The sequence below is a fragment of the Gadus chalcogrammus genome, chromosome 6, assembly GCF_026213295.1.
Source record: "Gadus chalcogrammus isolate NIFS_2021 chromosome 6, NIFS_Gcha_1.0, whole genome shotgun sequence".
NCBI lineage: Eukaryota > Metazoa > Chordata > Actinopteri > Gadiformes > Gadidae > Gadus > Gadus chalcogrammus.
In genome coordinates this window covers 11,683,170-11,700,741 of record NC_079417.1, presented here as the reverse complement: position 1 = coordinate 11,700,741, position 17,572 = coordinate 11,683,170, and the positions used below count along the sequence as shown (strand labels likewise).

The 17,572-nt window shown below is 46.5% G+C and overlaps 2 protein-coding genes across 3 annotated transcripts in view; one reads left to right on the top strand and one right to left on the bottom strand.

The window, feature by feature from the left end:
• Positions 1-3,242, top strand: part of LOC130384622 (aldehyde dehydrogenase 1A1-like) — an 8,905-nt gene extending 5,663 nt beyond the window's left edge. The window contains exons 9-14 of the mRNA XM_056592906.1: positions 393-495; positions 599-783; positions 1,317-1,481; positions 1,737-1,894; positions 2,111-2,185; positions 2,364-3,242. Of these exons, the coding sequence (XP_056448881.1) occupies positions 393-495; positions 599-783; positions 1,317-1,481; positions 1,737-1,894; positions 2,111-2,185; positions 2,364-2,436 (759 nt within the window). The 3' untranslated portion in view covers positions 2,437-3,242. The remainder of the gene's footprint in view (positions 1-392; positions 496-598; positions 784-1,316; positions 1,482-1,736; positions 1,895-2,110; positions 2,186-2,363) is intronic.
• On the bottom strand, positions 2,918-16,690 carry tmc2b (transmembrane channel-like 2b). 2 transcript variants are annotated; one of them, XM_056592899.1, is made up of 20 exons: positions 16,645-16,690; positions 16,423-16,464; positions 15,615-16,041; positions 15,014-15,157; positions 12,835-12,925; positions 12,468-12,549; positions 12,162-12,268; positions 11,840-11,938; positions 11,552-11,694; positions 10,985-11,132; positions 10,332-10,526; positions 9,456-9,635; positions 8,958-9,116; positions 8,358-8,486; positions 7,344-7,411; positions 6,567-6,806; positions 4,857-4,982; positions 4,454-4,532; positions 4,029-4,158; positions 2,918-3,707 (listed from the first exon to the last, which is right to left on the bottom strand). In XM_056592899.1, the coding sequence occupies exons 1-20, from the start codon at positions 16,688-16,690 to the stop codon at positions 3,487-3,489; spliced, it is 2,856 nt and encodes a 951-aa protein (XP_056448874.1). In that variant the 3' UTR covers positions 2,918-3,486. The 2 variants fall into 2 exon arrangements, with proteins under 2 accessions (XP_056448874.1, XP_056448873.1); XM_056592898.1 differs by having other exon boundaries at positions 15,627-16,041.
• Between the last annotated feature and the right edge of the window lie 882 nt (positions 16,691-17,572).

The window sequence follows — 17,572 nt, the reverse complement described above, 5'->3', positions numbered from 1 at the left end:
CTTGTCTGGCCTTGTCTTGTCTGGTCTTGTCTTGTCTGGTCTAGTCTTTTCTGGTCTGTTCTGGTCTGGTCTTGTTTGGTCTGGTCTGTTCTTGCCTGGTCGAGTCTGGGCAGGTCTGATCTCATCTGGTTCTGTCTGGTCATGTCTGGTCAGATCTGGTAGACTAGTCTAGTCTGGTCTTGTCTGGTCTGGTCTGTTTTTGCCTGGTCTTGTCTGGTCTTGTCTACGTCCATATGACTAAGGTTTTTTTCTTATATACGAATCAAACTATATAGACTGACAGTATTATGATATACTTGTTCAGGCATTATATTGGTCCTTCTCATGTATATCATGTTAGTACTGTTGGATGCATGTTCATATTGTTTGACACTATTTCTGTTGCTTCCTAGGTTGGAAAACTCATACAGAGAGCTGCAGGTGACACCAACCTGAAAAGAGTCACACTGGAACTGGGAGGCAAGAATCCCATAATAGTCTTTGCTGACTGTGACTGTGAGTACTCAAAATATGCAAAATTGTCTCTGCTTTTAAAGGGTGAACATCGGTGTGAGAGCAGTAATATGACAGCATGCCTCCATGTGTGGCTGTCTCCCAGTGGAGCAGGCGGTGGAACAGGCACACAGCGGGCTGTTCTTCAACCAGGGCCAGTGCTGCGTGGCCGGGTCCCGGCTGTTTGTGGAAGAGCCCATCTACGAGACGTTTGTGCGTCGCTGTGTGGAGAAGGCCCGCTCCAAGGTCCTGGGAGACCCGCTGACGCCCGGGGTGGACCAGGGACCACAGGTACGGGGATGTCGATGTATTTAGTTTGATTTAAAATTGAATTTCAAATGGCATTTCAAATTCAATTTCAAATGGCATTTCAAATTGAGTTTCAACTTTGTTACGTATTTTAAGAACATGAGCTGCCCCCTCATAGCCTCTAGGAAGCGATTCAAATACACAAGCTGTATTACCCTCACATAACCACTAGGAAGCAGGACCAAACATATAAGCCGTAAATACTATACATAGCCACAAGGGGAGCAGGACCTTACTGAAGGCTGCAATAGCTGCTCCATCCACAGAAGGCAGCACCCAGGGCCGGCGCTCGGCATAGGCGAGCTAGGCGACCGCCGAGGCGACAAATGCGTTGGGGGCGCCCTCTGGTGGCGCCCTTAATTAGTCAATTAAAATATACGACGCGAACGGCGAATGGAGGGGGCGCGGAAGCAATCGCCAGGGCGGCCCGAAACCGTCACCGTAGCCCCGTTTGGTCTCTCCCTTGATTTCATTTGGTACAATGATAAACGGTCGCCATGTGCCTGTCCTTCTAGATCGACCGTAAGCAGTTTGATAAGATCCTGGAACTGGTGGAGAGCGGGCGGAGGGAGGGGGCCACGTTGGAGTGTGGCGGGGACCCCTGGGGCCAGCAGGGCCTCTTCATCCAGCCCACCGTCTTCTCCAACGTCACCGATGACATGCGCATCGCCAAGGAAGAGGTGCCGATACACACACACAGACACGCATGCGCACTCAAATGCACCTGCACACTAATGTACACACACGGTTACACATGCTCGCCTGCAAACATTTGCGCGCAATGCACACACATACAACACAAACATACAAAAACACACACATGCTCAAACACAAAATATACTAAAGTTTTCAATCAAATGTAAATGTAAATTGTCCTTAAAGGCTGCCCCTTGCCCTCTGACCCCTCTCCTCTCTGATCCCTCATATGGTTTCAGATCTTCGGCCCGGTGCAGCAGATCATGTGTTTCAGCAGCGTGGAGGAAGTGGTCACGAGAGCCAACGCCACTCACTACGGGCTCGCAGCCGGCCTGTTCACCAGCGACATCGACAAAGCCTTCACCGTCTCCGCCGCCTTGCAGGCAGGCGTCGTCTGGTACGTCTCACAACCCTACCTTCTGGAGGATTGATCCTGGAATATTAATATTGACTCCTTTCAGACATCCCCTCTGGCCTTAAACCAAGAATACTTTGAACCTTTTGAAGGAGTCCTTCGGTCTCCATTTTTTCCCAACTAAATGGTTAGTGATGCTAACAAGTTCAGGCTAACGAGCTTATGATGCTATGCTATCGGGCTGTGATTCTCTTTCAGGGTGAACTGCTACAACGCTATGAGTGTCATGTGCCCATTTGGCGGTTTCAAAATGTCCGGGAATGGAAGGGAACTGTGAGTACAGTAAAGTAAAAGCAAATAATATGCTTTCATATATTTAAAACACATATTATTATGTAAATAATGTTTTTTATTTACTATAATATATGACTATACTGTGAAATGTACCAATTTGTAAATAATACATTCTATCCAATGTTTTGCATCTTTTGCTCTCATTGTTCCGATCTAGGGGGGAATATGCTCTTCAAGAGTACACTGAAATCAAGGCGATCACGATCAAAATCTCCAAGAAGAACTCATAAAATGGCGATGATTTCGGATACACTTCTGGTCTGGAGCCACCCCCTATTTTAAAATTTCTCAATTTACTTTTTAAAGAAAAAAACTATTATTTTTAATGTGAATACGACAATGTCTATACCATCGTAGTATACTAGATACTATACATACCGTATTTGATGAACAGTTACATGTATGTAAACTAGCACATCTGGCACGAAATGGAGGGTGACATTTTGTACAATATTGTTTTAAGACGTCAATGAATGATTATACATTATATGATTTTATTAGCTGCTTTACAAAAACTTCATAGAAATACATTAAACAAGTTATTTACAGCGCATGTGATTTCTTAATGAAATCAGTAAAACGGTCGACCTTAACCTATAACCCACATTAACCCAGTTCTCCACATCACTGCAGTAAATGTTTGCTATAACTGTATATTTTAACAACTTTTTTAAATTTTACAAATATGTAATAAAAGTGGTATTTCTAGACTCATAAGGCTGTCATAAGGCACAAATATACTGTCCCGTTGGATTTCTCTTTAACAAATCGGTAATAAAGGTGATATTGTCAGATGCTGCCAGAGGCACCGATATCTTTTCTTCACAACTGATTTCCTTTACTAATGATAGAGTAGATAGTTGCATGTATATGTTTCACTGAATGGTGACAGGAGGGTGAAATTCCTCAGTTTCAATAAAGGTCCCATGACATGCCACCAGGTGTGAGTGGGATTAGCCTTACAGGCTGTTGTGACAATCCGTGGGCGTGTCCACCTAGATGTGTGCTGGATAGATCATCCTACCAGCCTACCCAGTGGACTGTAGCAAATTATGCTCATCTTTCCCTCACAAATCTCGGTGGACTAACCCACCTGTGCTGTCAGAAGCTGCACATTTTCAAAACAGCTTGTTATGGCTAATCACACTCACACCTGGTGGTATGATAAGTCCCCTTTAATGTAATCCTACGGTCTTGATCAGGGATGCCCCCCTGTTGACGTGATTTTCCATCCGTCGAGCAGCAGATCATTCAGGGACCCTAACAGCCCCTTATGAACCCTATTGCCTTGGAGGAGGGCCCCCCCGGCCCCTGCCCCTCCCTGGTCCAGGCTGAGGGCCCCTGATGTTACCGGGGGGTCCCCCTCGGGGCCCCGGGGGTCGGTTCACTACGCCCCTGGGGTTGGTTGCGGCCAAGGAGACCTCTTTCTGGAGGTTGACTCCTTTCCCATTGGCTGCCGAGCCGGGCTTCAGTTTAGGAGACTTGCTTCCCTTTTGAGCGACTGGGTCAGAAGGAAGAAAGAGGAAACTGGTTAGACATGTGGGGGTGTGTATGGGTTTGTGTGTGTGTCTGCATCCATGTGTGTGTGAAATTGTGTGTGTTTGTGTGTATATATGGCTGTGTGTGTGTCGGCGTATGTGTTTGTATGGGTGCGTGCATGCATTCATTTGTGTGTGTGTGGGTTTGTGTGAGTCAGTGTGTGTGTGTGTGTTGATGTTTATGTGTGCGAACATGCATGTTGTATGTGTGGGTGTGTGTGTGTGTGTGTGTGTGTGTGTGTGTGTGTGTGTGTGTGTGTGTGTGTGTGTGTGTGTGTGTGCACCAGGCGGGGGTGGCTCCTCCTCCTCAGGGGGGGGTATGAGAGATCTATTGGGCAGCAGATCATCCAGATCCTTCATGACCTGGTTGGTGCTGTCCTTGTTGTTCCGGCGGTTCTTCTCCTCATCTCGGGTCTACAGCGCACATACACAGACACACACACAAACACCCACACACACACACTCACACACACACACGCGCACGCACGCACGCACGCACGCTCACACATACACAAAAACACACAAATATACAAAAACACACTCCCACATACACAAACACACACATACAAACACACACACACGCTCACAGTCAAACAAGGCTGACTCTTATGGAAAGAAATGATTGTATACAAGAGCAGAAGAAAAGTAGACAGTAGAACCAATCGTAAGATATAAACTTAGTAAAGAAAGGTCAAAGTTGATGACTCACCATCTGCATCTTCTTCTTGAGGTCGAGGTTGGCCTGCTGGTATCCCTTAGACAGAGCGTTCAGGTAGTACAGGGCAAGGCTGGCAGATCAGAAACACACAAAAGGCATCAAACCTTATACACCGTTAATATAAAAACACACTGTTTACCGCCCACATTAATGTGTACTCAATACTTTGAGTCAACAGACTTGACACGTTATGCACCAACATAAATGGGATTCTTCCAGATAAAGGGTTTAGGGCTCATTATCCTCTCAGTACAGTCGCCCCATCAAGCTGCTGTTTAGAACCAAGTGGGCTGCAGTGAATCAGGCCCATTATACCACAGTGTGGTTTGAGTGCTTGATTCTGATTGGTGTACTAACCCTAACCCTTATGTAACGCATGGGAGCGGGTTCTTACACCATGAGGAGAACGGCCGGGAGGATGAGGCCGGGGTTGGTGGCGTAGGTGAAGATGTTCCCGATGAAGGCCGGGAGGTCTTTCTCGATCGTCTCCATGACGATTTCATACATCTTCTCCCTGCCACTGGGGGAGGAGACACAAAAGTCAGTAGGAGGCATGACTGGTGGTGTCTAGGGGCGAGGAAGGATATCTGAGGAGTGATTAAGGTGTTTGGATCACAGCCAGAAATCTCTGGGTCCGAAGTGCAATGTCTTGCTCATCCTTATAAAACACAACATCTTAAAATATCCCAAGCTTACTCATATATTGATTTATGACTGCTTTTAAGCCATGGTATGATGTTAGCCCCCCATGCTACTTATGGAAAATACTTTGATGTTCATGGTTCATTGGTTTCAATTTTATAGTTAAAAGCCTATTTTACTGTACAGTATTCTTGTTGACCTACTTTAGAAGTGCTCACTGTTCTGTCGTTTGATGGCTGTATGGTGTCCCTCAACCTCCCGTAACCTCTCCAAACAGACAACAAATGAAAGCCGGCTGTCATCCCATGTGCGGGTCGCTCTGTGCCTTCACTACCTAGAACCACATGTACCGATGAACACACTATTTTGCAAAAGCCTGGCAACGCACGACACCACTCCGACAGACTCGCTCGCTACCACATGTGCACCATCCCGTTATGGGCTCTCTGTCACGCTCACACGGCCCTGTGCGGGCACCCGTCCACAGAGAGGGGCGCCGGGTTTAGCCGAGCTAACCCCCATTAGCTAGGATTAGATCGCACCAGGCACCTCTGGTGTTGATTATCTCTGCGCTGTTCATGTCAGGCCCGGGTTGACTCAGGGATTCGTTTACCAGATAAGCCCCCGGGTAACTAGAGCCCTTGGTGTCCACGGTTTGGTGAATGTAGGCCTGCCTTTGGATCGTTTGGTTTTGAGTGTAGTTAAATACGTTTTATTCTGTAAGTGGAACTGTTTGGTGGTTTTGGTGGCACAGAAGATGAGACCCAAACTCAACCCTGCCTGCTTGTTTCCCTCTGTTTCTCTCTGTCTCTTTCCTACAGTCCCCAACGATAATTACAGAGAAAACGCTTGATATAATTTAAACCATTTCCCCTCAGTCTCACAGCAGGGTCTTCTCATGTGGCTTTATGTGTCACAAAGCAGTCAACTCTAAGAGTACCATTGTACCAATGACGGATTACAACATATTATAATCTAGCCTTTGTTCCTGATGCCTAAAACTCTGCACTCTACTGCCCACTGATATGTGAAGCACACACATTTATGTTTGCTTCTCAAGTTAAAGGTGCTGTAGGTAAGATTTAAGAGCTGGTACTTGAGTGTGATTTGTTAGAAATGATCCGTAAACTGTTTGTGAGATAATGTCTGCTTGTGAATATCTGCTGGGGGTTGACTGCGCAAGTCTTTGTATGAGCCTTTTTAGATTTCAGATTTCTCCCAGCTCATTTCTGACCAATCAGAGCATCTCTTCCCTGATTGGTTCAGGATATCCATCTTGCCTGTCCATCACAGGTGTATGAATGTAGCACTTTTGAATGGCGGTGAAACCTAGCGAGGGAGAGATGGGGGCAGGGGATGTCTTTGATTGATGTTTTTCACTATTTACCTCTGCTCCCTCTTGCTCTCTCTCGAATCCAACAGAAGTTTATAACCCAACCCAACCACCCCCCAGCCTACCTACCTGAAGGGCCCGCAGTCAAAGGAGGGCGAGAGGGTCATGATGGTGTACACCACCGGCAGCAGGCTTAGGAAGAGCACCAGCAGCAGCAGGGCCATGTAGAAGTTGTTGGAGCGCGAGGCCTTGAACACCCTCTCATGGGGCACGTTGCAGCTCATCACCGCCCAGCACTGGTAGTACATGGAGGAGAGAAGGCGCAGCACGTTGAGGCCCACCAGGCCCGGGGCGTAGAAGGCCCCCATCCTGGGGACCATGGGGAGGAGGAGGAGGAGGAGGAGGAGGAGGAGGAGGAGGAGGAGGAGGAGGAGGAGGAGGATAGTCGGTTTATTTCTGAGATTTCTGAGTTTATTTTCTTCAACACTAAACCTCAATGATGTTGTGAAGGAAAACTATTAGAAAAAAATTATAATATAAAGATATTCAAATTTTCTAATATATATATGGAATATGAAACATTAATAATATTACGCATGTTATGAGAACATATGTTTCAGAACAGGGAAGTTAAAAGTGTAATAAATTCAGTTAAATATTAAAGCTCAAGTATTTTTGGCAATGTTAATATTTGGCTTAAAGGTTAGGGCTAGGGGTTAGGGTTAGGGGATTGGGTTAGGGTAAGGGGTCAGGGTTTGGTTAGGGGTTAGGGTTTGGGTTAGGGTAAGGGTTTGGGTTAGGGGTTAGGGGATAGGCTAAGGGGTCAGGGTTTGGGTAAGGGGTAGGGGTTAGGGTAAGGGTACAGGTGATGTGAATGTGTATTTTCCAGGGAAAGACAGCAGGTACCATATCATGCCTTGGTTAAAGATGAGCCCGAGCACATTCCCGCTGATGTCAAACTCTCCATATGAAGGCTGTAATCTCACACACACACACACACACACACACACACACACACACACACACACACACACACACACACACACACACACACACACACACACACACACACACACACACACACACACAAACACACACACACACACACACACATACATGCACATCTTGCTTACACACCTGATTAAAAGTAGGGTACTCTCACTTCACGTCTCCTCATCTTCCTCTGCTCTCCTTACTCGCTCCCTCCCTTCCTTCCCCCTCCCTCCCTCCCTCTATGCCTCCATTCCTCCCTTCCTCCCTCCCACTATGCCTCCCTCCCTTCCTCGATGCCTCCCTCCCTCCCTCCCTCCCTCCCTCCCTCCCTCCCTCTACACCTCCCTCCCTCCCTCCCTCCCTCCCTCTACACCTCCCTCCCACCCTCCCTCCGTCGTCCATTCCCTCCCTTCCTCCGTCTCTCTACACCGTCCTGCTCCCCTTCTCTCCTTGCCGTGCCGAGTCTCAGACTCTCAGTAATTAAGTGTTCATTTCTGTGTCGGGTTTCTGCTGATGGATGGGCCTGTCCTACAGGAGGTCATTGTGTCGGGGAGGGCCGTCTCACTTCCAATGTAAATGCGGTGTTCTCACAGTGAGGACAGGAACTCTACTACCACTCATTAGAAACCTGGTGACGTCACCCGGTTTGAAATGAACGTTTTCCCAATTAGGAACCAACTATTGAAAATACACAAACTACGCAGATGTTAATCACATTAAATGTAGAGAACACTGTTGTAGGATATAACAAAAAAACATTTACATTTACATTGAGGGGTTTAGCAGACATGCAATAAGTACATTTGTATAAAATAGAAAGTAAAATATGATATTCTACATTGTATATTACGTTATGTTTTCTACATGTGCCTATGAAATAGTGAATGACAATGTACGGCGGAGGTCTAGTCTGCCAGCGGTACTCACAAAGCCCGCCTCCAGATCCCAGCACCAGCAGTAGTTGAGGAAGCGGACCAGGACCGCTCGCAGGAAGTCCCCGATGAGGATGGTGAGGTAGGTCACCTGGATGTCCGAGACGGTCAGCTTCACAAACTCCTGGGTGGAGCCGCCACGCCCAAACACGGAGACATAGTAAATGACTGCATTTACACAGGCTTTTCTAACCAGTGGCCACTCAAAGTGCTTCGTAGTACTGCCTCAAATTCACACATTCATTCACACATTCACACACTGATGGCGGAGTAAGACATGCAAGGCGACAACCAGCTCGTCATGAGCATTCAGTTGTGTCTTGCTCAGGGACACATCGCACATCAACAGCCTAGGAGGAGCCGGGTATCAAACTAGCAACCTTCCGGTTACCAGTCAATCAGCTCTACCTCCTGAGCCACATGCCGCCCCTAACCAATCATAGACTCCCATTTCTAGCTATTTACTCCACTGAAGAATATCGGAGCTAGCTAGCTTCTTAAGAAAAGAAAACGCATCCATCCACAAGTCGTTCGATCGAGAGACTTTTTCTCCACAAGCACTTTGACATCGTTCTTTGAGTGTCTGAATACTGACGATTCCCACTGCGGTCTCCCAGCAGGGTCCCCTGATGGCGTCTGCAGGCTGGATGTTGAGTGGGGGCACGTCGGTGGTGTTGTAGAAGGAGCTGTAGTTGGAGTAGTACTCGTTGTATGCTGTGATGGTGGCGTTCTTAATGGACTTTTCGTTTTCCAGCTGCGGAAGAGAAACGAGTATGAGGTAAAATGCCATTTGAAGGTAGGGCTTAAACTTTTGAAAACGCCCACACACACACACACCCACACAACAATGACACCCACACACACACACACACACACACACACACACACACGCATAAACACACACACACACACACACACACACACACACACACACACACACACACACACACACACACTTTAACCCCAACCCAACCACCCCCCTCAAAGGAGGGCGAGAGGGTCATGATGGTGTACACCACCGGCAGCAGGCTGAGGAAGAGCACCAGCAGCAGCAGGGCCATGTACACACACACACACACCCATGGACTCCTACCTTGGCGTTGACCTCATCGAACAGGGCGAAGAGGAAGGTGTAGAGGTTCCCCAGAAAGAGGGCGAAGATGCGCCCCAGCTGCCACTTGAGGGCGATGCGGGGATGGTACTCCTCCAGCTCGGCGATGGTCTCAAACAGAGGAGGACACACCAGCCCCAGGAGGGACATGACAAACTCCACCTGGTGGGAGGAGCAGGTGGTCGTAGCTATGGGTCAGTAGCCTGGCTGTTGCCAGACCGAGCTCAACGGTAGATTGCACGTTGGTCCGGGGAGGCTGGCGTCATTGTCTTCAGCACCAGAGACATGGTCAACAGGCCTCAGTTCAAATGACTCTGTGCGCAATCGGCTGCTTGCCGTCGCTTCCCTGTCGTCATTGTGTTAAACCAGCCAATAGTGCGCCAGGGGGAGGAGCCAGCTTGGTGATTGGCTCTCGCAAAAGCATATCGGAAGCAGAAAGAAATATATTGCTCCTCTCCAGACCCTTCTGCAGGGCGAATTCAAATCGCCGGCAGAATGGGCGGGGGGTAGCCAGCCTAATGGATCAGGGCCCTCACAAGCTCAACAGGTCAGCCATGACGTCTTGTTTCTAACCAATAAGGTCAAAGCTTCTGGAGGGAGAGCTTTTTCTGCTCGCTGATACCATCGCATTATCACGGGGAATCAATTCATTTCAATTTTATTAGTATAGCTTTATTTGTGTACCTTAATCACAGGCACAATCTCTAAGGGCTTAACAGGCCAAATATTTATGACACCTACACCTGAGATAAATCATGTGGAAACATACTAGATGTGATTACAGATCATGACGATAGATATTTAACCCCTGGAGGGACAACCGCTCCATTGTCTCAGACTCGGTGGCCTGCTCCTTACCTCGTTCTTCTCAAACCAGGAGAGGTTGTCTTGGTCGATCTCTGCGAACTCCTGGGAGCGCTTCACCACGAAGTAGATGAGGTAGCCGCTGCCCCCCAGGGTGCACAGGATGAAGAAGTTGGCCAGCACCCGAAGGAACCGGCGCAGGTGGATGTTCTCGTCCTTCTGGTTCTCCTGCTCGTCCACGATGGACTCCTGCACAGCGGGGGAACGGAGGAACCACACATGACAAGGACACCTTAGTCTCTGGCTTGAGGATCTCTGAGCTAGACCACACACACACACACACACACACACACACACACACACACACACACACACACACAAATACACATGAAAACACACACACTTACACGCAAACTCACACACATGAACACACGCAAATGTGTATGCATGGAAACACACAAACACGCTCACACACAGACACAAACATCTGTGTGTGTGAGTGTGTGAGCACGCCAGCTCTTCATCTCACTAGTACATTCCTCCTATATACGGGGACAGTTAAAGAGGGAGGACGAAATCACATGGTCTCTCACCTTCTGCGCTCGCCGCCAGACTTTACTCTCTCTCTCTCTCTCTCTCTCTCTCTCTCTCTCTCTCTCTCTCTCTCTCTCTCTCTCTCTCTCTCTCTCTCTCTCTCTAACCCTAACCTTGAAGCTGGTGGTGATGGAGGCGAACTTGTTGTCTGCGGTCTCGGGGTTTCCTATCAGGTAGTCCCAGCTGGTGAACATCTTCCAGCTGAAGTTGAAGTCCCCCTCGTCCGTCCCGTCCCCTCCCTCGTTGGCGTTGCGGGCCATCCTGAGAACAGCAGGGAGACCAGGTTACCTGGCATCTGGAGGCATGAGGGTGTATCAGGGTATAGGGCCCAAGTACACCCTCACATAATACACATGTGTGGGGGTTTGTTTGTCGTTTGTTGGTTTATTTGTATGTTTGTTTGCGGGTGTGTGTTTGTGTGCCTGCGTGTGTTTTTGTGATTGTGTGTGTGTGTATTTGTGGGCATGTGTGTGTGTCTGTGTGAGTGTCTGTGTGCTCCCTTGTGCACGTGTGCGCGTGCTTATGTCTGGGTGTGTTTGTGCGTGTGCGTTTGTACATGTGCGTGTGTGTGTGCGTGTGTGTGTGTGTGCGCGTGTGTGCATGTTCGTGCGTGCAAGCATGTGTGTGTGCGTGCATGTTTGCGTGTGTGTGTGTGTGTGTGTGTGTGTGTGTGTGCTCACGTTCTGATGACGACCATGAGGCTGTAGCCGAAGATGCCGACGCCCACCAGCAGGTAGGACAGCGGCAGCCTGAACTGCAGCACGCCGATGGTCCGCTCGTCGTTATAGTAACCATAGAACAGGACCGAGTACTTCATGAACCCCTGTCGACGACCAACACATCGGACTCAGGTACATTAGGAACCTTTCACGTAGCGGGGAAAACTGTCTGTTTAATCTTAAAATACAGGCATCCACCGATTTAGCGAAGAGAAGGGTCAAAAGGAAAGGTGATGTTCAGATCCTTACACCAAAGTCAAGTAAGACTGAATAGTCCATAGCTGTTTCCTGCAACGGTCTGGGGACGGTTTTCCTGGGAATGGAGCCATAGGGAAGACCCATTAGAACCTGGAGATAGAGGATTCATGAATGGAGGTGTGCTGGTGTTACACAGCTAGCTGTTAATAGGATGAACGGTCTAAAACTCATTAAATTACTCCGGGTAAGAACAGATCAGATTACTTGGGGCATTCAATTTTCAATAATAAAATAAAATAATAAATAAAACCCTCATGTACCCCTTCATTAACACCACTAAGAACAGTATTGTCTGAATAGTATTGTCCCTCACCTCAGGCATGACCACAAGCCCAAACATGAAACCAAAGAGGACCAGGTTGAGGCCATACATCCACCTCAGGAAGATGAAGTAGGAGGCCACCGAGGAACCAAAGTGACCTGCGTAGACCAGGGTCCGGATTAGGAGACCACCACCACAACATGTTATATAACAGGCCAGGGACCAGTTCATCAGCATCATGTTAACATGCACTGGTATAGTGCATGTTAGAATGGTGAGCTTCAAACATATTAACACAAGCATTCGTCCTAAATAGTTTCATCCGTCATTCGGATATTTATTTATTTTTTTCCTTACTTTCCACATCCTTGATCTTCCTCTCCCAGGGGATACAAGCAGTTTTGAAGTTCTCAAAGTCACGCTTGAATTTGATCAATTTCTGGGGGCGTAGAAGAGAAAATGTCCCGATAAAATGTCAACATCTTAAGCTTGTTGTAATAATAATAATAATAATACATTTAATTTAGAGGCGCCTTTCAAGACACCCAAGGTCACCTTACATAGCATTTAGTCATCATACATTTTTTAAAAAACAAGACATTGTGGAAAAAATAAATAAATAAATAAATAAACATAAGCAATAAGAAATAAATAAAACAAAAACAAGACAAAACAAAACAAATTAGTGAGTCTCATCATAGTCTAAAAAAAGAGTGCTTCTTACCTTGGCCATCATCACTTTGTATGCGTAGAGCTTCCTGCCTTTTCCTTTGCCTAAAGCGCCTTCAAACTTCTCCACAAACGCCTGGGCCTCCCTACAACCAATCACAGAAGGAGAGACTCATCGTTCCACCATAACACAATTTATCTGTGTTTCCAACACAAAAAAACAACACAATTCCACCATTTCGATCTGTATTTTGTATGAATAACAAGGTTTTATATTACTGTCAGATATTAAGAACTTGGATGTCATGCAGAGTGATAAATCACAAGAGGCCGATGACACCTTGTGTCCAGTAAGATTGATAATGAAGGGGAAAGAACAGTCCGGAGACACTTGGTTACAGCAGCATGCATCAAAGAGAGTTAACCTCATCAAAAAGTCATGACCTTGCACTTCTCTTGTTCGCCACCTGAAGACGACGTTGTTCACAAGAAAAGCTACACTGACATCTAAACACACAAACAGGGACACGCAAACCACCTCACGCAAAACACACTTAAGGGACGGAAGTAAGTTTGTTTTACGCACTAAATTCTCTATTAAACATTCAGTGAGAATGTTGAGGTTTATTTGAGCTTGGTGGCCATCGACATACAACTAATCTAGTTTCTGAATTGTGTATTTTGAGTGATATTGAAAATTGAAACTTATTGTAGCCCGAGTTGACATTTGTTGGAATAGTGCTGGCTGAATATTGAAAATGAAAAATGTCTAAATGGGTTCAATACAGATGAATATACATGATTTTAATTTGTAAATTCCATTCAAAAGATATTACTTTTGAATGGATTTGATGGATGGATTAATGGATTTGATTAATTGATGGCGTAAATATTAAAGTTCAAACCAAACCCAAGATTCAATTCTTCTATACATGGAATTATAACTGAAATTAATAGAAAACAAATTAATCTGGATGCGTCAATTTGTCAATACATACTGCAGCCTAGTGTTACGTATTTTAAGAATCTATTAATGGCGCGTTTCCACTGCAGGGTGCGGAACGGATCGGATTGCAAAGGTGCGGGTCGGGTCGCGTTTCCACCGCCAAAAGTGGGCGTGACCCGGACTTTGCCGTACCCGTTCCGGCCCCATTCTCGGGACTCCTCCGTTGCGGTACCCAAAACGAGACCAGACGCCTGAAAGGGTCCCGAGAAATTCTAGCTACACCCCCCCTCCGTTGATTGGTCGACAGAATCTTCACTTCCGGGTGACGCGGGGATAAAAACAACCAAACAGTAGCCTCGAGGTATTATTCTTTACAATTAACATGTCGCGTAAAAAGCTTGCTTGGGCGAACAAGGAGGTGGAGACGTTCGTCTGCATTCTTGGGGAGGAAGACGTTGTTTACGATGTTTAAGTAGCTGCCGCGGCGATCGACATCCGGCCTACCACCAAGGGTACTGTCGGCAGTGGAAACGCGACCTCGGAACTGAGCTGGGCTATACCGCCCCTCCCTACCGCACCTTTGCGTTCCGATCCGTTCCGCACCCTGCAGTGGAAACGCGGTGTTCAGACCATAACAGCCTACAGATCGAGCATTGTCTTCAGAATCTTCTTGGCAGCTATTAGACAAACATCATGGGTTAATGTTTTTGATCAGCTAGGAGACGCTCAGCACGTGTTTAGAATACATCTTCAATCTCTCTTTGCTTCAGAGTATCAGTTTACCATACCGAAAATACTTTATACAAATAAAGTCGCTTTAAAGCTATTCCTTTGGATTCGATCCCTTTCCTTGAAGAACTACGCAATACTAGTTTTAGTTCCATCAGCATCATTTATTTGCAAAATGGATGCACTTCAGAGTGAAGTTGATTCTGGTTAACCATACATGCAGGATTGTATAACATGCTGAACCAGAGGTTTGAGCATGGAGGATAGCATGTTTATGCTAATACCAAACAAAGCCAACATCAACGAAGCAACGCAGCAAAGCCATGTTTTAATAAAACATTAACAACATCACATGTATGCGACATGAGTGATGGGAAGCAAGCTATAGAAGCAAGAATATATTTCAGCCGTTAAGAAGGCAACTAGTAGACTGAAGAGCTAATGCACTACAACAAGCAAGCGGATCAAAAAAGGAAATTCAAAGTTAGAAAAATGGAACAACAAGCAGAAGAGCTGTTGAATGTTAACCGCTTGGTTTTTGTGGTATTGTTTTGGTTACTTGAGTTGTTGGAGTCTCCTCTTCATGCGCCAGGGTTTGTTCCTCAAGGTCGTGATGAGCTTCTTCTTCTCCTCTACCTCCTCCTTCAGGAGCTCCATCTCGCCCTCCGACAGAGAGTCAGAGTCAGAACCCGACCCCGACGAGCTGTCAAAAGGACAGAGCTTTCATGGTTCACCTGGGGCTTGACTCTAAATGGACAACCTCTCACATGCCTCTCCTTCCAAACAAGACAACTTTGGCTGTTTACTGTAAGTGAAATACAAACACAACTCTTTTGTATTTAGATCTCAACCATCCCATCCCTGATAAGGATGGAGATGATGATGGCGATGAGAATGAGGATATTGTTGTCTTATTGATCAGCTGTGTGCCACTGTGTTCATATTGTTTTTAAGACGGTGTTATAAAAGTGTTGCCCATAATAAAATATCTAGAATCCTAAAAAAGTAGAATCCTAGGTGTCTGGCGGCAACTATGGACAGCAGCCTCAGTCTACAGGGGGGTCCCCATGTGTGGCACACAACAGATTGGCTGAACTGCGCATGTGAAAGTGGTTATGAAGCGTGCACGTGGAGGTAGGATACAGAGAGCGAGCTTTCACAGAATACTGCACCTGCTGAACTTTCCACTGTTCTTTCTCTTGTTTTTCTTGCTCCCTTTGTCCTTGCCGCCTTTCTTCACCTTGTTCTGTTCCTCCTTCTCCTTTTTGCTCGGTGCTTTGCCTCGTTTTTTATTCTTCCCTCGTTCCTCTGCGCTCTCCTCCTCCTCTTCCTCACTCTCCTCCTTCACTGCCTTTTTCTTCCTGTTTGAAGCTTTGACGGGTTTCTTTTTCCTGCCCTTTTTCTCCTCCTCTTCCTCCTCCTCATCACTGTCCTGCACCTTGGCCTTCCCCCGCCGTCCTTTCCTCCTCGGGGGCTCATCCTCCTCCTCCTCCTCCTCCTCCTCGTCTTCGTCATCGCTCACTGGGCGTTTGGCTCTGCGTGGAGAAGGTTTGGCTCTCCTGTTTCTGGCTCTTCTCCTGGCCTCCTCTGGTTCATGGACACAAGAACCACACATTAACAACGTCTGAAGTACGCGTCTCAGATGCACCTTTGAGGAGGTGGTGAGTAAGTAATTGGATTCAGGGTCATGCATGCCAAAGAGGAACAACATAGACATGGATCCATACGTCTTTCACTTTTGACTCCCGTATAAAATTATCATTTTTCTTATTTTTGACATTAAATGTAATTTCGATCAAAATGTAATTCAAATTTGTTTTTTGGTGTACTTTAAACTAGATTGAGAAGAGTTTTTTTATATTAAGTTAATATCAAAGATAAGACAATTAATAATTAAGGATCCAAATGATTTGACTTTACAAATAGGACTGCTGTCCTATTCCACTGTTACAGATACAACACACTCACCCTCACTCCCACTGTCCTCCTGGGCATCGATCTCAATTCCCACTGGAACAATAAGGAGAACAATAAATTACATAGAACTCCATATAATCCCATATAATCCTGGAATTATGAGCGACATCAACACAATCCAAGAAAAATACATCTTAAATCATTTACTCAGAATAAAGATGATTTAAAAGGCAAGATCTTGAAAAAAGGATGACAATAAACCCTTCACCTCACCATCTTCCGACCGGATCACGACATCCTTCTTCCTCTTGGGAGGCATTGAAGTGATGAACCTGAGTTCAGTCCGTGAGGCTCTGGGTTTAGTCCCCGGTTTGCCTCGGGGTCACCGTCCACCATGCAGTGGTCTCCCTTCGACAGGAGAGCAACTGGGAGCACTGGGAACGTCCACAGAGAGTGTATTGTGATACACTGTGGCACTCCCAAACAGAATGACTGACTGGCACGCACGCACGCACGCACGCACGCACGCACGCACGCACGCACGCACGCACGCACGCACGCACGCACGCACGCACGCACGCACGCACGCACGCACGCACGCACGCACGCACGCACGCACACACACAACACGCATGCACACACGCACGTTCACACACAAACACACACACACAACCACACACAACGCGACAGGTGCATCTCTGTTAGGGCTGTTCAAAGGCTGGGCTCCTTGACAACCGCCCTAGCAGCCATCCAAGAAATGCTTATCTCTTGGCAAATGACATCGCAGCATCAAGTTTAAGTGCAATTAGGCGGTCTAACAGAATGTCAACAATACCAGAACAATGTAGATGCAATTTATAATGATCAGTCCAACCAGTTAGCACAATTATTTAGCAGATACTTTATTTATAGTCAATTACTATTTTCAGTTCAACAAAAAAAACAGATGTCTGAGACCAAATGAAAGAGTCAAACTTATTTTAATAATAATTAGGTGTATCAGCAGACACCTACATAATTAGAGCCGTTTGTGTATACATTCATCGCTATAAACCCAGAGGGTAAATTGTACAACCAACGATCTAATTGAATGCATACAAACACAGGATTACCCCAGTTCACATTAAATTATCATAAGGGGAAGAGTATACGATGAGGTTCCGGAGAAGGCTTCGGGATGTACTGTAAAGCCCTGGTGTTA